The sequence below is a fragment of the Calonectris borealis genome, chromosome 3, assembly GCF_964195595.1.
Source record: "Calonectris borealis chromosome 3, bCalBor7.hap1.2, whole genome shotgun sequence".
Classification (NCBI taxonomy): domain Eukaryota; kingdom Metazoa; phylum Chordata; class Aves; order Procellariiformes; family Procellariidae; genus Calonectris; species Calonectris borealis.
In genome coordinates, this window is record NC_134314.1 from 120021313 (window position 1) to 120045995 (window position 24683).

The 24683-nt window shown below is 41.4% G+C and overlaps 1 protein-coding gene across 1 annotated transcript in view; it reads right to left on the bottom strand.

Moving 5' to 3' along the window:
• PCSK2 (proprotein convertase subtilisin/kexin type 2) overlaps positions 1–24683 on the bottom strand; it is a 102713-nt gene that overhangs the window by 61316 nt on the left and 16714 nt on the right. The window contains exon 2 of the mRNA XM_075147666.1: positions 19089–19193. Coding sequence (XP_075003767.1) covers positions 19089–19193 — 105 coding nt within the window. The remainder of the gene's footprint in view (positions 1–19088; positions 19194–24683) is intronic.

Sequence of the window (24683 nt, forward strand, 5' to 3'; positions counted from 1 at the left end):
GACAGAGGGAAAACCGCAATTATGCTGCTGCTCACATTCATGTATCTGCCCTTGCACCCAACAGCAGAGTGGTTGTTTATAGCACAGCTACTTCTTTATTCTATTACCATAAATACACGGGACAGAAAAGACAAGGGAGCATGCTCCCATGCATGTCTTTCCCAGCCCGGTAGGAAGCAACTGATGATTTGTATTGATCGGGCTGTACACTGTAAAGGTTGCAATTGCATTTCTTCAGCCCCTAGATTTAGAGGTTTATGGATCCCTGTCACAAAGCACGTTAATAAAATCAGCAGAGGATTATGTATCACTGCTGTACAGCATTGGGTTAGCAGCGTATAGCTGCCAGGGACAGGCCATCTGCCACAGAGGAAGCATCAAAACAGAACAGTTTCTACAGAACCATTTCTCTATCAAGAGGAAAAGTAGGAAAAGCCGGGAAATAAGGGATTGGTTTACAAAAAGGAAAGAAACAGCCCATGTCCTATAATTCTGTCCTTTACCCAAATCAGATTTTAATTCGGTACTTCCAAAGGACTGACCTTGATCCTTGTTCATGACACGCTACATGCCAGAATCCTTTCTTTTAATCTTCAAATGTTCTCCTTCAATTCCTGCAATGGAGCCGGCAAAGAGCGCAGTTGCAGAGCTCCCTGGTGCCTGGCACCGTGGGAGAGAGCATGGCCAAGGCAGAGAGATATACGTCAGGGCACTTTTCTACAGCTCTTTTCTTGACAAGAAAGTCACCAGGACACAAGCGATTTGGCAAAGGGATCACATCTAGCGTGAGACTGTAGGCAGGAGACCTAACACAGAGCAGTGGTGGGGTCAACGAAGTGGGGAAGAGATGCCATGCTGGGGCACAGAGCCGGCCCCAATGTAACAAAGCACATAGAAAATTAGCAGGCAAGGAAAAACCTGTGAAACTGAGACAAGTATTAATACGCTCAAGAGTTTATCCCAGCTGAAACTCTCCTTAGCTCATCACGGAGACAGAGCAGTACAAGGCACAGAAGTGTGGTCTGAATATTCCTTATGGGTTTCCTCAACAACTCCCTTAGCAGAGAGGCTTTTTCTATCCCTGCCCACGTTCTCCAGCAGTCTGTCCCACTGGCTGCTGGCCAAGCCTCTCTCCAAAACACATCTGCACAATTAAAATTATTTTCAAAAATCTTAGAAAAAAAGAGGTTTCTGCCTTGATTTCAAGGGACCAGGATATCCAATTGCTTCAGATTTGTCACAGGCCCCTCTATTTATCCAGTGCCTAGAGCAATGAAAACTGGCCCCTAAAGACTACAAAACTCATTATTAATTGGAGTTGTATGTGCACTAGCAGGGATTTTGGTGCCAGAATTTTCCCTTGTCCCCACTGGGTCAGAGCACAGGCTGGTTTAAATGAAGTGATAAAATGATCGTCCTGCTGCAAATTATTTGAACTATTGCTGCTTTTTTAGCCAGGAATGAGGGAGTATCTTTTCAGTTCAGTTATTAGCATAAAATAATTAGACTTTGGAGTATGTTTTCCTCCCAGTGCACATACATAATTTGCATCAATATTAATAGGAACCTCTCTGTTCACACTCATTGAAACGAGGCTGTACCCCAAGGGACTGAGAAAGACTAAACCCTATACAAGCTTTTGCTTATGACCGAAGATTTTCATACATTCCTGTAAACTGCTATCCTCATTATATACTTCTTGCTCTTCTTGGTTTACTTCCATTGAGACAAGTGTTTAGCAAATCATGGAAGAAAATAATTTGCTCAGACTTCACACAGGAGGCAATCAAAAAAGATGCATGCAAATTGTATGGAAATCGCTCTTTGTGTCCAAACTTGGAGACCCAATTCGTGTTACGGTTTCCACAGAATAAGAATGTAACAGAAAAGCGTCCTTGATGAAATTACATTTCTTTGGTATGAAAAGTGATGAATCTCTGGTTAATACTAACAGCGCCTGCTGCAGGCACATTTAGGGGCTCTTCATAGTTCCAAAATGCCAGCATTAACCTGTGTTACAGCAAGCTCTGAAGAAGTGGCTTGAGACTACCAGTACTTCACAGAGTAACGAAAGGGAGATCTGGGGAAATAAACTGCTACAGCAGGAGGACTGACTTTATGGCAGTTTGAACAGATGCCTAGATTGGGATATAAAGTCCCGCATGTCTTGGGCCACTGCAGTCTGAAGAAGTGTAAAACATCCTGTGCTAAATGACAGAATCATGGACTTGGCAAGCTGTTGACAACACAATGATGTCAGAGATGATGTCCTTTGTCTGGGCCTTTCCTTTAAGAGCGAGGTGAGCTGTACCTATGAATGACCATCACGAAAGGAAAATGACAAACAACGAAGTGCTGCCAAAGATACAGCGGAATTATGTAAGGGATGAAACTGCCAAAGCCTTGGCTCAAAATGTCATTTTATGAGACTGAGGATAACAACAGCATTCTGCAAAATGGGGAAGCCTGAACAAAAAGTAGAAAAAAAAACCCGAGGTCCCTGAAAAGGACTGAAAATTACCATCCTCTCTACTGGGTAGGGCCCCTCATCATACCTCACTTCCCTTTCAGGAAGGGCCAACCCAGTTTAAGTTATTCCCTCTTGTTTCATCTTGCCACATGCCACCCTGGACTGAATTGCAAATGACATCAGGGAAATGCTCTAGCTTAGAAACATTTTTTTAAATGCAGTCATATTCCCTATACCAACACTAGCTATCCCTGCAACAAGAAAAGTGGGAATGGTGTCAGAGGAACAAACAGTGAGGACAGAGGAGGCAGGAATACCTAAACTCAGGAACACCACCGAGAAAAACATCAGGTGAAACCACCACAGTGGAACAACAGTGCACATTTGGTATTAGCTTCTTGGCTGAGATTCAATTCTCCAGAAGTGCAGAGACCCAGGTTCCACCTCCTCTTGCCCAAGGGTAAATACAGACTCACTCCATTCATTGCAGTGAAATTACTTCAGATTTTCACTGCTGCAAATTGGAGAAACATCTCTCTCTTGTGTTTAACACTATCCCTGTGAGGAGAAAAACTGTTAAAAGCCTCCCTCCGGTTGAACTCAAGTTCAAACTTGCTGGGCTGAACTTGTGAGGACAAATTATTATTTGTTGCTTCAGGGGAGAACGTCTGTTTCCAAAGTAGTAACCAAATCAGAATACGCAACTCACTGGTGAGGAAAAGACGCTGAGATATTGAGGAGGAGTGAGTAAGTGGTGGTGCCCAGAGGAGGTGCATACTATGAAGCCAGAGCAGCATGCAGAGCCTGGTGAATCAGTATGCTTGGGCTCTGCAAGTAGCAACAGCATATGGACATGGCCTGGAGACCTCCTAGTGCAGGTGCACTGCTGGTGCACCTCATAAGTGGTAGCTCACAGCTGGCTCCTCTCCAGCATTTCCATCTTGGACCTTATGGGGGGTCAGCATAAGCGCCTGTGTCCAATTCCACAGGAATACTGAAAAACTCCCAGTGTGATCCCCACACGAGGCATGTGTTGTTCCTTATGCTTCTCCTCTCTCCCATTTAAGCCAGGTACCCTCTTCCTCCACAGGTGCCTAAAGGTGATGAAAACTGTCCAGGAGAATTTCTCTTCCCTTTATCGTAACTCACAGAACAGGCAATGTTTAGAGAGGAAGAAAGCACAAGCTCCTCATACCTTACACAAGCATGCAACTGAGGTCATGGTTTGGTCAGGGATGAAGGAAGCAGATGGTTATTTTGTTTGTTTTTCCTTGAGATCTGTTATGAAAACAGAGTCCTGGAAAGCTACTGTGTTGTCCAGTAAAAACTTATCTGAGGTCCTTATAGAAAATATGGCTGAAAAGAAAAAAACCTCTTTCCTGTTGTTCACTGTCACAAACAAAAAACAAAGGCAGAATTGAGAAAAGTTCTCTCCTATTCCCCCCTCATACGTCCCCTCTCAATTTAACTCAGGACTTGAGAAAAAAAATCACATAAATCTCAAGGAAATCATTCATCATGTCTTTCATCAAAATCACTAGTTCCTCTAGTCAAGGTGGGTAGCTGCTGTTTCAATAGGCAAAACACATTAAAAGAGGTTTCAAATCACCTCACAAAGGGGACAAAAACTATTTATCATTTCATTCCGCATCTCCATCTGAGGGTAATGTGCTCAAAGAAGACAGCACCTCAGCCTGGAGGCAGCGCTGCAGTTTGGGATCAGAGCTAAGAAGATGCCTTGCCCTGGTGTTCTACTGATGCTCCTGGCAGTTGGGGCAGGAGAACTGAAAGGAGCTAAATGTCAGCTTCCTACCTGCAGAGACCCAAGAGAGCTCTGATTTCCATGAGCAAATATTACAATAAAAACCGTGCAACACCTACGCAATTCTAATTGCTAAGAAATCACTGATAAATCTCTCTGACAAACCATACCTTCCCCAGCTGATCAACACATATTGGGGGTCAGTAGCATAGCCTAAAGTAGGTCTAAAGTAGGTCTAAATTAGCACAAAGACACACGATTCCCTGCCTTTCTGCTTCTTTCCATCTGAAAATGCAAAGGCAGGGGGGTGTTGGATTCTACCTTCTGGGAAATGCTGCACCTCTGTATTTTAAACGTATAAACTGCAGCATGTTCAGTCAAGTAACTTGTGCATAGTTTATGCAAAACATTAGTTGCTTATTGGACAGCAAAGAATGAAACAGTAAATGAAAAAATGTTACTTAGGTTACAGTCTCCTGAGCACGAAGACCTCTCACTCAAATCTTTATTAACGCTACAGAGGTTAATGTGTTTCTCCATCTGCTGCTGCTGTTACCCAGGACGAGGAAACGCCACCCTGGGAAAAGCTGGAATGAGCCACAGGGAAGCAAGGATAGGAGCAGAAGCAGGACCACTAGCACTGGATTATACCCATGGACAAATGCCTCCATACAATTCTGTTATTATTTTACGCTTAGATGGCCTCTAGCACAGTAATTTCCCCTGAGCCTCCAGATCACGCATGTGGAAACACTAAATGACAACAGTAATTACAGTTTAAGGTTACTGTCCTTTGTCTAAGTCTTTTCGGCTTCAGAGGATCTGCACTAATCTCTTGTGGTTCATTTTTTCCCCACTGTTCTCATCTCAGTTTTCTTATTGCCCAGGTGCTGTAAAGACCACAAATGGCTGTAATCCAACCTCTTTTTTTTTTTTCCCCCCCCCTTCCTTCCAGAACAGTAGATTGGGCATCTGGAATCTACTCTTACTTTTGCTCTGCTTCGTTGTATGACCTTTTGGAAAATTTAAAGCCCCCCTCTATTTATTTCCAGCATTGTGAAATGGGCATAATCCATATTTGAAATATATTTTGAAACCTGTAGTTAAAGATTATTTCATTACATACTGTAAAAGACCAGAAATTATTTCAGCTGGACAGACACATCATTTCAGTGGGAGATCTGCAAGTATTAAATCACCAAAGCAGTCCCTTTCTCACTGTTGTCTATTTTGTAGGCAGATAGAAAGTATTTGGGAAGATTTATTTGACTTTCTGGCTTACACTGAATTATTCATTGTTTGCAAGTCAGGTAGGTAATTCACCTTGCACACGCTTCTCAAGTACACTGCTAATAAGAAAACCACGATGGGTAGATTTTTCTGACAAACAACATTCTCAGGTAAACAGCTGTCCTTACGGAAATACGCCCTTTCTCTATGCAAAAATGTTCAGTATTCCACAGTGAATGGCAGGACACCAGTAGACGTCAGCAGTTTGACTCATACTCCTAAAAGCAATGTCCTTTTTCGTACCTTCCAATCTGGAATTTGCATTTCTTTCATACACTCAAACTTTCTTCCAAACCTCACTGACACATGAAAGTGAAAACATTTCGTAACTGAACGCCAAATTCCAATGAGACTGCATATGGCAACTCTGAAATTAAGCAAAAATCATTTTTTCGCTATGGCAAGTTGCTCACTGCAGAAAAGTTTTTTTCCTTAGAGATAACTAACCAAACCCAATCATTTATATCCCCTTTCCCAGATTGTTCTCCAACTAGCTTCCTGGCAGTAAAAAAAAAAAATATGTATGTCCCAAGTTAACTACTGTTTTTTTTCAGTTTTCAATGAATTATAGCCTACGAGTAAAAAAATGCTTCCTCCTTTGGAGGACCGCATCACAGCTCCCATTACCTCCCCAGAACAGGGTTTAAGAAGCCGTGAAGTATGCTCTGACTGAGGGAAATCTCAGCCTCCTTATATGTTTTTAGAAAAGGCAGGGTGAGTTGAGCTCCCCTGGATTTGTTTGTGATAAACTCTTCAGGCAGTTTTAGATAACAATGGCATCCTAGACTAACATCCAAATAGGACTAAAAAAAACTTTTGATGCAGATGTTCAGCAAACTGTCATTGTTCAGTGAATTAGCGACAGAAACAGCTAGCTTGTGCCAAGGCCCTTTGCTTCTATTTTTCAAAATGGCTATGGACCAAAGACCCAGTGCAGGTTTGCTAGAGTTAACTGGCATCAAAGAGCAAGAGGTTTGCACAGCTGTGAGAAGCTCTAGCCCTCACAATGGCACTGCTGCCTTTAAGTTTGTTCTTAGCCATTTAGATTCAATTAAGAGCAGCAGTGAAGTGAGCAGCGAGTTATCTATTTCTATAAGCAGGAGAAGGCTGTAGTCCTGGCCGATAATCAGATGCTTGTTTCAGAGGTTGTCTCCCACTAGCTGGTTTTCCTCGCATGAAACATACTTTTCACATTGTGGAAACTGGAGTCAGACCTATGGATGTCTGGAAATAGGACGTTCATTTGGAAAGAAAAAATGAAACTGAAGAAAACAGTAAAAAATGATCATGAAACAAGATCTTACAAAGGTTCCAACCAGAAACACTGAAACAAAATTAAACTCGTTTTTTTTCCAAATAAAATCATTTGGCGCAATAAAATATTTTTGCCCTGATGTGGTATTTCAAATATGAAAATGCAGATTCTGTTTCTGTTACTTTGTGATTGCACTATCAGAAATAAAATGACTTGAAGTCTTAAAAATAATTCTTTTCTTCAGGAAAAAAATCATTTTAGTTGATTGTCCGATGGAAAAATTTTCATAAGCTTTTCTTACAATGTGCCCTGCACAACTTGGGGAAGGACCCTTGTGATTTATGAGATATGAATATGGTTAGATCTGGAAACATGGAAATAAAAGTTTGACATGGAGGTTTCCCTTCCTCTTTGCAGAAAATAAATAGTCCAAACAGAAATCCTCCTCCTATAGCAATCAAGGGAATTATTCCAAGAAAAGCTCATGTTCCAAAACAAATAAAATGGATTCCAATGAACTTTTTCCCAGGAGAGCATCACAGTTGAGAAAAGAAAATAAAGCAAGCACTGTTCAATTATGTCAGTATCTCCTGGCCTAAGAGAATCAGCATTTTTGTCCAAACTCTGCCAGAGATTGCTTGTTGCCCCATGGTATCAGATCCATAAAATGCATGAGACAGGCTATTACAAGAAGAGTTCAGCTTTTTTCTAAGTTGGAAAAAACAGCAGTTATAATGGTACCTATAAGGTTTATAAAAGGTATCTCACATTTTTAAGACACTCTGCAGACACGGACTAGAACATGGCTTCTCCAAAGAGGGGCTGAGATAGCAGTTGCCAGCTGGAGAGAAAATGTCTCCGGGCATAATAGCACTGACTTTGGTGGAACCACACCTAGGACAAAAGTGACCCAGTGATCCGGGGGAAGACTGGCCAGGGACATCAGTGGCCTAACACAGAAGATGGGCTCAGGATTGAGTTTATCTTATTTGCCAGATGACAAAGCCAAGTTAGATGGGAAGAAATGTAATCAATCACTCAGCCTCAGATGCCAAGACAAAACACAGGGCATCTCCTCGCCCCAGTGGCTTATTTTATTTTTCAGGTTCTTGATGAGGATACAACCAATGCATCTGGACTTCCTCCAAAGAAAAGCAATAGGAGAGCGCGTGCAGGGGTGACGAGGAAAAAGAGAACCAGCTATTAACGTTCAGCATAGCACTGCAGTGTTACATAAGCTAGAGCCCAGCAGTAATCAGCTTAGTGATACTGCTGTGAGACCAGGAGTATAAAAATAATAATTAGATCTGGCAACCCTGGTTCTTCTGTGAAGACTTCACATTTGCAAGCCTCATGGATCCCTCACTGTGTATTCCTCTGTATGAAAGAATAATGCTTGGAATCAATAAAGATAAAATGAATGGAGACCGACTATTTACATTTATGAAATGTTAAGTCTGTACACATAATAAGAGCGTATTTCTTTTCAGCACCGAGACAGTAGATGACTATCAATATAAAACATAAAGCAGCATCTTCACAGAAACGTGGCCATTCAGCTATCGCTTCATACAAGCATAGTTGTAATATTGACCAGAGTTCATTATGATAGTATGGAGCTCATATTATACAACTAATTAGGAAAAATATGTAACATGGAGATGTTATGGTATTTCTTAGTTTTTCCACAATGTTTTATTCTACCCAGTCCTGTTCTCCCCCTCAGTATGGAAGTTTACAAGGCCAAGAAGCATTACTCGACTTCACCAACCCATGACATACATACTGGCATTTTAACTACTGTTGGCTATTCTCAGCTGTTAGAGGTACCCCTTTTGCTGAAAAGCCATGTTCCAATGCAGCATCAAATAATTACTGCAGAAAACTATTCAGAAACAATTTAAATCTAAACCTTTAATTCATTTCCATTGTATCTCCAAAGACTGCAATCAACTTTCTCTGACCTTTGTAAACCCCTTTTTGTATTCATGGAGCGCATTATGCATACAAACTATGATTTCACAGATGTATTTGTAACTCCTTGTTGGCTTCTGGGCTGTTGAGTTGGTGGCAAAAAAAATTAATATTATACTTAAGATATTGCATACACACTTTGAAGATCTGGAAACACAAAATGCTTGTAGCAACAGTGTTTTGGAACAGATTGCAATAAACCAATGGACCAAAATGCTGTTCACAAAGAAAACACTCATCAAATTTTAAACAATAGTGAAGTATGTTAAATGGCATAAGTGGATGCACTACATAATACATTTATTGTGTGACAGAGTAACATATGCCATTATATCAATTCTTTTAGCTTGAGACTCTTAGTAGAAAGGTGGTGGGATTTTTTAACGTCACAGCCCTGTGATGCAAGCCCTGGCACAGCATGCTCAGATACCCCAGAAAACTACACCAAAAAATGTTCCAGTCTTATGTTGTTATTGATTTAACTGTACACTCTCAGCTGCACTGCCTTTTATTTATTGCCAATGTCATACATAGTAAATGGTTCTGGTCATCTAACTGTACACACAAGAAACTCAGTCATTGTTTTAACAGCTGATTTTCTGAAATCAAGAAAGAATAGAAATAAACTGTTATAAATCTATTTTGTTTCATTCTAAATCTACCATGTCACAGTCTAAAATACATGGGCATCATATATTATCAGGCACAATATTTTAACTAATTCTATATTCTTCCAGTATATTCATATTATACAACTAATTAGGAAAAATATGTAACATGGAGATGTTACAGTATTTCTTAGTCTTTCCACAATGTTTCAACCAATATATTTCCAATCAAAGTATATTCAACCAATATATTTCCAATCTTTCAAAAGCTTTTAACTCAAAGGCAGTTTTCCAGTCTCCAAATTTTCTGTTAGGCTTAGAGATTTGCCAAAAGAAAACAGACCCCCAAACGTCTTGCATTGTTCCTAAGAAAGTTTTTCTAGATACAATTTATGCGTACTGAAAACAAGAAAGTATAGCTGAATACACACGCTTTCTAAACTGAAAGTGAAGTTAACCCTGAAGATGGGCTTACACAGGGCAGTCTGGATTCTGTCATAGCTCTAATGTTGGTGACTTGGGAAGGGAGAACTTTTGAACCCCCACATATTTTGCCATCATCAAGCACAAGTGCTCCCAGGCCCTGGCTGACTCTTCCAAGTCAACCGCAGCTGTCCTGAACTGAGCCCTGGCAAGAAGAAGGAAAAGGGTCACCACATGGGGCCAGGAGATGCTGCTACGATGACAGTCCAGAGAAGCCAACACTACATCCATGGATTCATGGATTGTACATCAGCTCAGCACATCAAAGCACTGCGTTTCTTATTCAAAACCAAACCAAATTTGTCCCAAACAAAAGCAAACTTGTGCAGCACACTAGGCTCCATGTTAATCAAAGTCACTGGCTCACACTGTCCATTCTTCTCAACACCCTACTAAAAAAAAACCCCTAAACCATATATTCTCACCACTGCCACTGCTTGTATTACAGTACTAAACAGACCCCACTGAAGATTCAAAGCTGGAAATTGCAAATAACAACGGCAAGGTCTGCTCCACAAAACAGAGACTCTATTCATCAGGCAGGAAACAAGAGGGAGACAGGAAAAAGCAGAGGGAGACTGGGGAGTGATGCTGCAGTCAAGAGAACAGACCTCAGCAATAAAGCAGAAACTTAACTAATGCCAGTTCAGCAATTTACAGGCAGCAGAGTGGAGGCTGAATGTGGTCAGCTGTCTCAATGGCTTTTTGTAAAATTACTGAACTTCCACGTAGTTGCAAGTATTTTTGAGGAATAAAGCTCATTTTATTGCCTTACCCCACGTATCATGCTCAGCAATAAGAAAATGATACAATACATGACTGGAAGCAACTTCAAGAGGTCATCTGAACCATTCCAGGGCCCAGGGCAGGAATCAGCCACGCCCGACTCAGTTATCATCACTGCCTAACCTTGTCTTAAAAGCACTGACCATACGGACTCCACAGCCCCGATGGCACGAGGACTGCAGTGCGTCAAGTACTTTCATTTTTGGAAAACTCCACGTGAATCTGCACAGCATCGTCTTCACTTATCAGTCTATTATCTTGCAGTACATTCATTTATATTTTTCTAATAGAAATAGTTTTAGCTTACCCTGTAATTTTAGTTATACACTATTTCCATAAAAGACACATGTATGTTTAAGTTTGATGTCATTTTGATAGTCTGTTATTTTATTATGTGCAGCTAACGGTGCTTTTTCATATAATATAACTATACAAGACTTCCAACGTTCTTTAATGCTGATATTTATGGTGGCTAAAGGTTTTTCTTCTCCTTGTAGCTGTTTTTCTAGTTACAAATAGAAATAATAGATCAATTCAGCTTAGCTTTTACATCATGCTGGATATAACTGCATTTGCTCCAGTAGCAAATTGTTTAAAATATTTAATTTTCCATACTCAATAGTGTTGTGATATTTCACATTACAACTGTATTGCACATCACAAATACAACATGCATACACAGTCCAAATACAAGCGAGCAATGCTGCACTTCACATCAGGAATTCCAACGTGGAAACTGGGAAATTCTTCAGACACTGCAGTAAAGAGGACTACTCCGTCAACCCAAGTGACAGCTTAAGTATCTGAGTTACTCTAGGCCTCGTTATTTTTTTATATCAGAGAGTTCTTTTTATTCTTATTATAGAAACTGACTCCTATACAATAATTGTGCTATCTCAATTAAAGAGCAGCTAAGTGCTTCACAGTCGGAGTCACTGTTGGTCAACTATGCAAAACCTAGCTGAACAGGGCTTTCTGTGAGCAGTTAATCTCCATCAACCCTTGTTGTGCATGTGCATAGAGTCTACAAAGGCCTTGGACAACAAGAAATAGGAATCCTTCGGATTCAGTTTTCAAAAAGCGATCCCAGGGAATTTAGCAATCGTTATTTGCAGTGATAACAGCCAGGCTACTGTACTATGTATAGTAGAGTGATGCACCAAACCTGCTACTTCACTGAATTTCCAACATCTTTCTTTTGACATTATCACAGAGACAAACAATTTCATGGCCTAAAGACTAGTTGATCCTCTGCACTCCAGAGGCACAGCAGTACCTCCTTACTTCTGTCAGCAGTGCAAGAGGGGCAAAGTAGCGGGAAAACTTTTTTCCCTCACTTATCAGACACCTAAATCTCCTCTTTGCAGCCCTGTTGATCTCTTGTTTGGAATGACAAAGATCATACAACACAGGTAGCATATTTCCTACAATTACTTATCTTTGTCCTACTGGCTGTATGACCCTTTCTCTTTCCACGTCTGAAGTGCAGGTTGAATTCCACCTTCCCATGAACTGACCCTAACTGCATCTGACTTTTTTTAAACACTGTGCTGTCATCTCTGCTGCTTCTTCCTTTTCATCTTATCAGATAACCCCACTCATGAACCTGTTCGTTTAAATAATCATCCACCAACATCTGCAAAGGGTCTAAATATCATAAAAGCAAAATGCTTCATTTAAGTGTTAAATTCTCTCAGTAACAAGACATACACCAGATCAATTATCAGACGATCCAATACATACAGCTGACTAGAGTTTCCTCAAGAAAATAATTTTTTTTCTTCTAACGCTTGCCAACTGGCTTCATTATGAATTAGAAATACAACATCTTCAAAAAGGGCCCTGAGCTGTATGGGAAAGCAAAACAAATACAGTTCAAGATGATATTGACCTGAAAAAGTTATTAATACGAGAAGAGGCCCCCCTCTGTGAACTGGAACAGACTCTTGGAACCCCTTCCTCAAATACACTGGATAAAGCATAAGACAACTTACGCCAGAAACAGATAAACCATGGATCCATTCGTGGAAGACGCTGCCTGTGTTCTGCACAATATGTTCCATTTTGTCTGGATGATTGACGACAAAAATGTCTTCAGTTCTTGTTTGGTGAACAAGCTGGCAATGCAGCTTCAACCAACAGTGTGTAGGTTTGAGGGTGGCTGGGGTTTTTTTTCAGCATTGGAAAGAAGACATTTCCTCTAATGAGTTTTCTTTGGCTGTTCAATATTTATTACAGGTACTTAAGCAGAGCTTTTATTACTTAATGTTCCGTTTCCTTCCAAAAGGATAACACCGATGCTCGTATAATGCTGCCCTATAGTCTCATAAAATTGATGGCAGCGCCAAACTTTTCCTGGGCATAATCCTACCAGCATGCTAGCCCCATGATAGCATATATTAGGGCAAAATGCTAAACAGACTTCACTGGGAAGTCTGTCACCTCTACCACCTGCACCATGAATTTACATAAAAGAGCTGAAAACATGAAGGGCTTTTTATCCTGCCATTTTCTCCTGTCTCTCTATCCTACCACACACATCCATACCTCCCTGCATGGCAGAGAACTGGACGGGGGTCCTGAAGCCTCCCCCCAAGATCTGAGACAGAGTAGCAAGTCTTGGGCATTACATTCACTTTATATAACGTTTATCCCCACAGAGGTTGAAAGTTTTGTATAGATCTGGGGTCACTGCTATGGTGAACTGCATGGAAATTAATCCCTCTACCACAAAGGGAGTCGACAGGAGGATTACAACAGTGCACAGGTCAAGTGCTGGCCCTTTCCTAAGGGATGGGTTTTGGTATTGCTGCCCCTTTGCTTTCAGGAGCAAGCCAGCTTTCTTCTCAGAGGGAAGAAGCATCTTAGGATACCTTCCAAAGTTTGATCAGAAACTTATCAGGGATTGAAAAATCACTGCCACTGGCCAGGAAGGTGGGAAATCAAGATGTGGGGCATGGAGCAGGACTGAAGATGTGAAATATAGCCATTTTAATAAAAATAACTGTAAGATGCTTTTATTGCTACATTCCAGGGACAGAATTGCGTGTCTCCAGTAGCAGAAGGCTGGAGAAACAGGTTACACCTCCACAGCAATTACAGAGATCTGACCAAATCTGCAAGGAAAGCTATAATGGCTCCTACCCCTTGGATCCCCAGGTCACTGCACTCTAGGCTCACTGGAAAACTGAGGAGAACTGAGGAAAACTGGGTTCTCCTGATCTTATCAGGAAGATTTTCATTTTTGCAAAGGGGAAGATCTCTGATGGAATCTAAGGGAGCGAGGCAAAAGGCTCCGCCTTTAACCCATCTCAAGCCTGTCATTAATGCTGCCAGAAAGGGCACTGAAAGTTGACTTACATTACACTGCCATTGCTAAGGGGTGCTGCTTGTTAAGTGGCAGTGCTCTTCCGAAGCTGCCGGCCCTCTTTCCCCCTGTTAAAGGTGACCATGGATGAAATATCCAGCTCTGGCAGCGCTTGGCAACCCCCTGCTTGGCATCACAGGGCACTTCTGCCTTCACAGGCTGCAATGGTCCGACCGCAAGCCAGTCATGTTAAGGGGATATGGGAGGGATCTGAGGCGAGGAAGGACACGGAAGATTTTGATTTATTTAATTAAAAGCTTAGATCCTCTGCATTTACAGCCTGCTTTTCTGCCCTTGTCCCATGACACAGGCAGTTTGGGACTACTGTTAACCCTGGGCACCTAGAGACTACGCCTTGAAGAAACTACGCATCTGCCCTCCCCAGACTCCTGTACTGGCACGGGTATCAGTCCTAAGTTTCCCTTTCTAATCCCTTTCAGCAACATAACAGTTGCCATCACTGGGATGTTTATTTCCAAAGAAGTCATCATCTAAGTGCCTAACTCACTCACCGCCAGTGGAAGATTTTCATTTCACCTTCCCCACTCCACACATACATATTTATTCCCCCAACACCAACACAGATGCACTTGCATATAGATATCAGTAATGGGACTCAGCTCTTCTCTGTATATTAAAGCCTCTTTCTTGAGTGGAATTAATCTTGGCAGCTGTCTGACAGGAGAGACTGTGTGGGAGGAAAATGGTTTTATCTAAAACTTGAAAGAAAGCAAAATAATCTTCGAGAGAACACACTGTGTTTCAACTCCTGCTCCTTCAGTGGAAAACTATTTACTAACAGAAAATACCCAACAACAGCAAAAATACAGAAGTATTGCTCCGAAAGGTAACATAAAGACGGTGCATTTTTTCTTTCCTTTTACTTATGTGGCCACTTTTCAAAACATTTATTAATAATACAGCTGAGTCTCTCCATAGGAGGCCATAATCTGAGCCAGTTTTGAAAATCACAATTAAGCAAATCCCATGGTTTTCTTTTAGCTATGGTGGAGCAGGAAAGGTCTCTGCTTCCCATCCTGCCTCTGCTGTACTTTCAGAGACAGGAAACCTAACAAACAAGACAGCATGAAGTATCTCTGTATTTCTGATTTCCTTTTCCATAGCAATCACGTTGATGAAGCATACCACTGTTCCTCATAATTAAAAACAAAGTTTGCTCTTACAGAAGCAGTATTTCCCCTGGCTCGCAGGGAAGTCTCCCGTGGAAAAGGTCACCTACCTCTAAGGTTGCATTACGAACTGCACTCAGGAGGCAGCATGCTTTGATGTCAATGTGGACACCCTGTTTCCAGCCTCTCCAGTCTACCCCTGTGCTTCTCCATGTCCTCCTCAGCTCATGGGCTGGCTCCATGCCCAAATCACTCAACCTTTTTTCTGACTCTGGACTCGTGTTCCAGCCTGTCCCACTTATTCTCTCCTCACCTTCACGCTGATGTCCGGTCCCAGCCTGCTCAGACTCCTCATTGGCTTTATGTCGCTTGGGGCTCTTGCGCCCTGCTGTCACCCTGCTGTTTCCTCCTCCCAGCTGCCTGCGCCCATGGGTCATGGCAAGGACTGCCTCCCCACCTGCAGCTCCACGGCAAAGTACAGCAGCTACTTAAGTGAAGTTTCCCAAGGCAAACCAAGCCTTGGGAATGGCTGACCTTTTGGCCTGAGAAATTTCAGCTGAAACAATTAACAGATAAAGGCAGATGAAAATGTAATTTCACATGGAGAATGCTGGATATCTTGCTGCTATGTCTTATCTCATTAAAAATTCCAGCTTTAACATGTAAAAAACCTTAAAGGGACTTTTTTCCCCCCGCCCAAAATCTATTTAGCGCCAAAGGTAAAATAACAAAATACAAGTGCACCTGGAAATCATGGAAATTTGCAACTGACGCAAGAGAGTTGTTTCTGAGAAAACCGCTCCTGAAAGGTTCTCTGTACCTCAGAGAATGTAATTTAAATAACTAAACAGTCTCCATTTGAAGTAGTTCAATTCGCTATGGCATTTGCCATCCTGACAGTGAGGATCCCCGAGAGGACTGTACTGACAGCAAAAGCCACGGTGCTTCATGTGCCTGCAACTTTTTTCTTGAATTGTTCAATAGCACAACACGCTATATCACACTATTACATATGCCTTCACCTGCTGCCAGTACTACTTCAGGCTTCAGCAACACTACTGTATTATATAATGTCAAATCCATCGTATTTGCAGCTGTTCCTCAGTTCAGTTCAGATCCAGTGCTGGATCTCTAGGAAGGCATCTTAATAATGCTCCATTCCCACCCCCTCGACAGTGATGATGTTTATCACACAACCACTGTATTTGTTTAGCATATCTCCAAATTATTTTGGTAAAAACATACAGTAAATTTTACACAACAAAGCTTTTCCGAGCATTTTAAAAAACAGGCAGAGCATGAAAATGATGCAGTAACCTGTTTGCATAGTATTCTGCCGTCTATCTCCCCAGACTCTTGAAAAACTGACATGGTTCCTCAAGGGACTTATTTGATTAAAGAACATTAATTAATTGAGTGAACATCTGTGCTGTTTTTCAACTAATAATTAAAATTAGCTAGGAATTGTAATCTCCTTAAAAGTGAAAAGTATACAGAATAACTGCAGCCCTCTTTCTCACAACATTTGGGTAGGGCTAAGCAACTACAGCATTCACCATAACGGTTCCCGAGAGATTTGTAAGGCCCTGCGGTAGAAGTTTGCTTCCTGGCTAGCCTGACAACAGGAACATTTTATTCTTGGCTTCATGCGTTAACATATTAACCATGACAGTGCTGACATTTGTTGCTAAGTAAAATTGAATGTAAATTGTCTAGAAAGCTGCCATTAAATTTAGAAATTATTTTTGGAGTTTGAAATTAAGTACTGTCAACACAACTCATGTTTCCACTTACACGCAATATGACAGGAATTTTAATGACTTCTCCAAACTCCACGTATAAAAGAAAGAACAGAAATAAGAGTAATGATTTTAATTGCTCTCAAACTGTATTACAAAAAGCAACCGACCTATACGGTATCGTAAGAGCTTAAGGACTATCCAACAGAACAGAGTAAGTAGGAGGGCTAGATGAGAAAATGTCACGTCACACGTGGAAACGAAATATTGCTTCCATCCCCTTTCCATCCCCCAGTGTAACCCACGAGGTCAGGATACACACAGGATCATCCTTTTCCTCACATGGGAGGCATTCTTAGTTATTTAAACACGGGGCTTTATTCCCTGAGATCAAAGCGGGGAGCCAAGGAGAGCCGAGCCATTGGTATGCAGCACCAGCAAGAAGTGGAGATTAAGAGCAAAAATGAGATTTCATTGCACGTGACAGAAGCCAACTAAGAGTCTGGAGACCGCAAATATCAGATGACTGCAAAAGAGAACATCTCTGAACGAGAAGGTAGATTCATTTAAGCTGTTCTTAACAGCACTGCAGACACTTAGTCTAGAGGTAGTCAATGCAAGAGCCAGTCTGGAATTAGTACGGGAGTGCTCAGCCATGTAATACTGAGGCTGCAATGAGAATTGGTGAATTCGTACAAGTATCACAGATATTTGTAAAATTTTCAGAGGCTTACAGAAATATCTATTTCCAGTACAGAGTCACCTGCACAATGACTGTACTCAGTCACTAGTTTGCAATGTACCCACTTAGTTGTACGCTTTTTCTGAAATGGCTTTTAACAAGATTGGGTGGTTCATGGAAATGAAAGACACCTCTCTCAGGACATTTGCTTAGTATCCACTAATTGTAGATGGTTTCTGAATGGTTTGCTTTCTGATCCCTGCTTGGTAAACAAAACGAGGGAAGCCTGAGAATTTCTATTCAAAGCAGGTTGAATGGGTCTCTTCCTCATAGCCACTCATCTGTACCTGGTACCAGCCTTGGAGAAGGGGGCCAGGAAGAGCTACCTTAGAGCACTGGAAGACCAGCAGCAGCCCCAGGGAACCTGCCAGCAACTCAGCTCTCAGGATGAAGTGATGGGGGCAGGCAGCACCTGGAACCTGTGTGGTTCACTCTCATGGCTCCCAGCCACAGGAGCAACCAGCCATGTGCATCCCAGTTGGACCCGGGCCCAGAATCACTTGAAATTTCTGCAGAAGTAGGAAAATTAAGCTGCGAATTCATCAGACCTTGCTTGCTCTGGTGTCACAATAACAATCACGGTCTTATTTAACCTATTTTTCTTTTCTTCCTACTCAGTTTTTCATTTTCATAGGTGTTCCAATACCATATAATATCTGGCAATAAAATTCTGTCTGGAATAAAATTGTTCCCCCCTCTTTTTTGCTCACAGTGCAGAGAGTTTAAAGCCTACTGAAGGATTAAAAAATAATCTATCTGCTGTCATGATATCATTCCTCAGGCTTATCTACTTTCTTTGGGCAGTAAATACACTTTTTGTGCTACCTGGCCCCACTCCAGCACAGTATTTTACTGGTGTAAGAACTCCAAAGAAAAAAGAATTTGCTAGTGCCAGCTCGTCACCTTCTGCAAAAGGGGCCTTTCCTCCCATCTGAGTGGTTTATGCTTCCGAAAAACCGAGCACACCACTTGCAGACTGCGAGCAAGAGCCTCTAGAAGAAATACTGAGGTTTGACAGCATACACTCTCTTCGCATCTGGGGTGTACACCATTCCCTGAGAAAAAGTCCCAGTGTGACTACAGAGAAAATGCCACCATTCACACCACGAGGTGTTCTGGGCTGGATGACCCATGGACTAGCAGGATGCATACGGGGGACAACTGTGGGATGTACCCTGGACGGCCCCTCCTCACAGTACAGAGGCAGAGTGCACTGACATGTCCTGGAGACTGTGGCATCACTGAGTCTTACTGGAAAGAGGATACATCTCAGAGAACGTAAGAGTATTTGTAGTAGTGAAATAAAAATAAAATCTGAGGCTGTTTGCGAGGTGTGTGCATACGGCACTCACCAAGCTTGAAATAGGCAAGGGGAAGACAACATAACCATAACCACAGATTTGATCATCACCCTGATCTCATAAAAAATAGTCTGTGTCACAAAGAAAACATGATAGGTGCACATAATGATGAAACGCTTACCCTGGAATCCTTTTCCAGATGAAGCTTGTGTTGAAGACTGCGTCTTCTCCTGGCCTTGGCAACGCCATTGTGATAAAAGAAGTATCCAGTATCTAAAAAAGGGAGCTGAGGGAGAGAGAGGAAAAAAAACATCATGGAGTATTGGCTACTAATAAGGATGAAATGGAAAACTTTTACCTGTGAAGTGACTCAGGAATTCTACAACAAGACTTACGAAGAGTTATGCCAAAGGGCTCAAATCACTCTTGAGAATGTCACTTCTAAGTTACTTTTGAAAAACGTGCCCAGCAGCATTACAGTTATTTGCTACAGGTTTACAATGCGTAACTTAACTTGTATACACTTGGTACTATTTTCACCTTATGTTTAAGGTCAACAGCGCCAATATTTCGAAGGGCTTTCCAAATCACATCAGAATTATTTCCCATTTCCTGAAAAAGCCAGAATAAAAGAACAAAATGAACTGCAAATGATGTGAAACTACCACAAACCATCCTTCAGCAAAAAGGCGTTACACAAATGCTTTTCTGAGCCATTATAACGCACCCGAGCTGATGCCGTAAGCAGTAAGGCAGAAAGCAGAGTGATTTCCACTCTCTGAAAAATACGGTATTTGGTATTTCTTCTGAACACCAGGAAATGGAACATAAGAAGAATATTAAGAAAACAGACAGCTCACAGTGTCCGGGTGGGAACAGTCTTGTACAGCTTTACTTCTAAGACATCTAGGCAGCAAGCAAACACCTCCCAAAAGCTTTCCAGCCCCACCTAAAGCAGGTACCAGGGCAGGAAGATGCATGTCCATTATTAAATACATCTCTCTCCACAGGACTGGCAAAGAGTGACTGGAAGGCTAGTAAACATTTAGCTTTGAGAAGGCTAAAAGTCATGGTGTTAGGCGAACAGCATCCCACCTCTAGCAGTCAATTAGAAAGCTCCATTCGCATCTCAAATTCTACAGCTTTTTCCCCTTTCCAACTTAATAGGGACATTCCAGGTGAATGTTTAGATCTAAGCAAGTAACTGCGTATTTTTAAACTAAGCTTCTCTTTGTAAAAGCTGAAAAAAAATGGGTTCTTGTTGAGAAGTTATATGTTAATGCTGTGAACATTTCAACTTCAAAGGTTAGACTACCCTGCATGTAAAATAACTACTTAAAAGAGATATTCCAGAACAGCCACGACAGCCCTGTTCCTCTCCTTTTTATTATCTATACTTCATGATAACGTAAACCTCTTAGCAGTTCAAAGTTCTTTACTGAAAAACTGAGACTGATGTCTAGATAGAACATTCATTGTGAAAACCTGGGTTGAATAAGGGTAGCAGGATCCTGCTGCCACAAAACAGATTCTGTATATACAGGTATACACAGTTCACAATTTTCCTTCTATGAAATTATCTCCTATTTCATTAAATCTATCACTGTATCTGGTGCAGTTCCGCAAATATATTTTGGCATACATGTGGAGTGGTGTGGGAATCGAAGATTCACAGTGAATTCTGAAAGATTAAAATTTGGTCACATTCCAAAAATCAGTATGTGAGGGTTTTTTTTTTCCCTACAAAGTTCTTTTTTATGTTACTTGAAACACTTAATATTAATGAAACCAAAGCATTTCATTTTCACTTTTAAAATTCCATCGTGTATGATACGTAATACATAAACGCAAAGTAACTTTAAAAAAAAAAAAAATCAAAGCATTCTCTTCGGATAAAAAGACCTCTTTTTAGGTGTATATAAAAGGTTAAGGAGATTTCATCAAAATCATTATGGTCCCTTAGAGCTGATTTGCAGGGCTGACTGGAGAGCTTTTCTGAGCAAATAAACAGAATATTTTGCATCAGCTCCATACACATGAAGAACACAACAGCTGAGGCAGAAGGAGAAATGAGGCTACGAAATCTCACGGCAGTAGCCACAGAAGTCTCCTATGCTTCACATCCATCCTCAGAGCCACAGCTCTTAAGGCCTAAGTTCTGTCTGGGTTTAGGTCATTCTCTAAAAAGTAGATTTATGGTTTATGTTTAAGAAGTCTAACCCTATCATCTTTACCAACTGGGTAATAAGGTATTTCCATAATCCAGAGTCTGGCAATAGATCTGACTGTCCAGGAAATGGCCCTTCCCCCATGTCAGATACATTATTCTACACCTCAAAAATATGCAGGGGAAAAAAAATCTAAGTAGCCAGATCAGTTCCAGCTTGAAATCCATCTCACCGTGCTAACCATTACCATCCATCGCAAGCCGTAGTCCAATTACCCCTCTAATTCTCTCAATGAAATCAGGCTATTTTCCTTCCTTTTATCTCAGTATCAACCATACAAACCAATTCCAGTCAAATATTGATCTTGATGTTCTTCCAGTAAGGAAGATTCACGGCAATTTTGAGGATATCTAGAAATACAGAACACGTATTCACTGCTCATTTTCTGTGTAGGGTTAGTTTCTAGTGCCACTTAGAATGAAGCAATATATTGTATAGTAAACTTTTAAAGCCAGTGTATTCAAGTCTGACCATTAGCAAAAGCAATTTATGGACAAAATCATGAATAAGTTTCACTCAAGACTATTACACTCTTTCCACAGATATCCCAGTAATCTTTGAGGAACTCAGATATTTTACAGTTCGCATGGTTTTCACGCTCACCCAATGAAATTGGGGGGGGACAGACAGGAAGGCAGCTAAGTGAGGCAATACCTGAAACGTGACATGGTCAAACGCCATAGATTGTGAATAATTAATAGCAGAAACAAAGCAATTTGCAGGAAGAATCTAAATTCTTCAGTAAATCCTTAAAATTAATGAATGTACATGCAGGAGAAGTCAGATGCCAGCAAAAGGCCTAAAATGTCACACACTTTGATAAGGATTTTGCATTGAGGTCTGTGAATACCACAAGCAACCACTGAAGTGCTCCGGTTTTGATGAACTCCTGCTACTGAGTCAGTAGCTCCTCTGCAGCGACCAAACGGCAGGACGCAGCTAGCTGCCAGCAGGGTTTACACTCTCGCTATTAGCTTCGCCAGGAAGTCTACTCTGATTTGGAGCTAGAGCAAAATAGCAAATAGCAAAATGAATAGGGCATGTAATGAAGCGAAATGAAAACAGAGGGGCTCCTGTACATAAAAAACTCCAAAGTGTCACCACCAGTAGCTGCTCTGTAATATTCTAGTTGTAAAGCTGGAATCGTATTTGAGTAAAATTCCTATTTCAGCAGCAGCAGGGTCTGCATGTAACACGGAGGAATAATGCATTCAGCCTGGTGGCTCAGGTTCTTTCTGTAAGACAGAAGCAAAGCTTCCTGCCCTCAGAGAAAAATTAGTAACTATGTAAGATAACTAATTACTGGAAAGCATTTGAACATTCAAGTGAGGAGGATTATTTAGAGTTAGAAAAGGGTCTACTATTGCCTTGATGTATAAATATGGTCCAATACAAAGTAGGACTCTGAGAACCTCAGGAATTACAGGCACTTCATTACTTGCAATATTTGTATAAAATTACTAGTGAAAAATACATACAAGCAAAACCAGAATCACAAATGCAACACAGCAAGTAGAGCCTCCTCCTTTTCTTCAGATTTGCAGCCTCCTTGTGGTTATTAACAATACTATCTAAAGTAAAGATGAAATCCTGTTTAACCTCCTTCCTGAAAAGGACGTGGACCAGAAAATAATTTTTAAAAATTCAGTGTTCAACTAAATGGAGGAAAGCAAAACTCTTTAAATGGAAGAAGCTTATCTAGAAAGCAAAATGGCTCGGATGTACTGTTCCGTATAGAAGGAAGCAGGAAACGCTTCATATCATGCACAGTGTTAGCACCGATACCTCTGACTCTGAGGCATCTTGGCTGTTCTCAAACTACTGCTCCACCAGAGAAGTCCAGGTGTAACTATTATTGAAACAGTAGTAAGTAAGGCTGGGAACCATGAATTTAACTTCCGTACTCTCCTCCTTACATCTCACAATCTTTCCCCAGCACGAAAAGAGAGCAGGAGATTTACTCCGTGCTGCCCTAGATGCCACCCCCAGAAAGAAGGACTGTAAATAGGCAGCTACAATTCTGCCCTGCCAGGCATTGCTTCTGGGCAGTCATTCCCTGGTATTGAAAGGGAGAAGGGGCGGCAGGGGGGGAAGACATAGTCCACTGCTGAGCCCTCAACTACTGATCTGCTCCAAGAAGGAAAAATCAGGTATAAGGCAGCCTGTTCCTCACAGGCACCTGATCTAGGATGGGGCAGCACACACAGGTCCCTCAGAGCTGATGGCTCCCATCCCATTTTGTCTATTTGACAGAGAAAAATCAAACTGCCCTTCTTTTTTGGTCTTGCCTTGGACAATATACACTGTGGCACCAGATGTAGTTTTGCCTGTCTGAAAGCAAAGGTCATCAATATCAGCTGCAAAGTGGTGCAGGGGTTTAAAGAAAAGAAGCCACAGAAAGACTAAATTCAGACACTGTTCCTCATTCTAAAACAGCAGCACTGGGGCCACCTTGGGCAGAGCTAACACTGAAAACAATCGTAAAAGCATCAGCGTCATCTGATCAGAAGAGCATATCTGTAGCAAAGATATTATAAAGCAGAAATAAAAGTTAAAATAAAAAAAATTAAAAATAATAAAAAAATAGGTTGAATAAAGCTGCCAGTGGCATCAGCACTTTACCTGGCTCTCAGTGAGAGGTCCAGCATTCACAGCCTGTCACTAGTTTTAAGAGGTGACAAATACAACGCAAAAATAAAGAGGAACCTTGGTTCCCAGGCTTATCTCTAACATTGAATTTTACTGACTCGCTTCAGGGCTCTATCTACATAAATCTCACAAGCAAATTATGATGCCCCCAGAAAGCTTAAGAACAGATTGGATTGCACCCTCCTGTTTTAATGGGACTGATGTCTGCCCAGTCTTCCCATGCAGCCTTTCATGCTGTATCACGTAACACAGCATCCCTGCAGTACACTGTTAGCTTTCGTGCATCATTTCCAAGGATTTCTCCCTGATACCGTAATATCCTAAAACTGGCTTTCTTGAACCTACTGTTAAGGTTCCTCTCCCAGGTTACCAATGGAGACAACAGTCTGTAACAACTTTCTTTTGAGTAAAATAATTTAAAAACACAAGCAAAGGGTGATTTATAACAAGTTACCCCAGGGTCGCTTCTTTGATCGTCACCAAAATCAGCATAAATGGATCCACCAGTGAACAAGGTTCACAGAGAGCCCTCATGCAGCCGTGCTGACAAAGACCCTCCTCAGGGCTCCCTGCCTGCCTTAGCATGAATATGCGGCCAGGCACACGAGGGTTCAAACAAACACTGGTGCTAAAGAAACCCTTTGTCTGCTGTGAGGAAGAAACCAATACCCTTCCCCCAAATTAAAAAGAAAAAAAAAAATTAAAACCAGATTTTTTTGTTTGGTTTTTTTTTTTTAAAAAAAAAAAAAGTATAACACAAAGCATCTCCCCCACAGAGCCCAAGCACAACTCCTGACATTAAAAGGGGCCATAAATCTGCACAGGTGAGCTCTTTCATCCCATTACTGCTCAGTAATTACACCAACAGAAAATACGACCTAAAGCTGGCATGAGTAAAT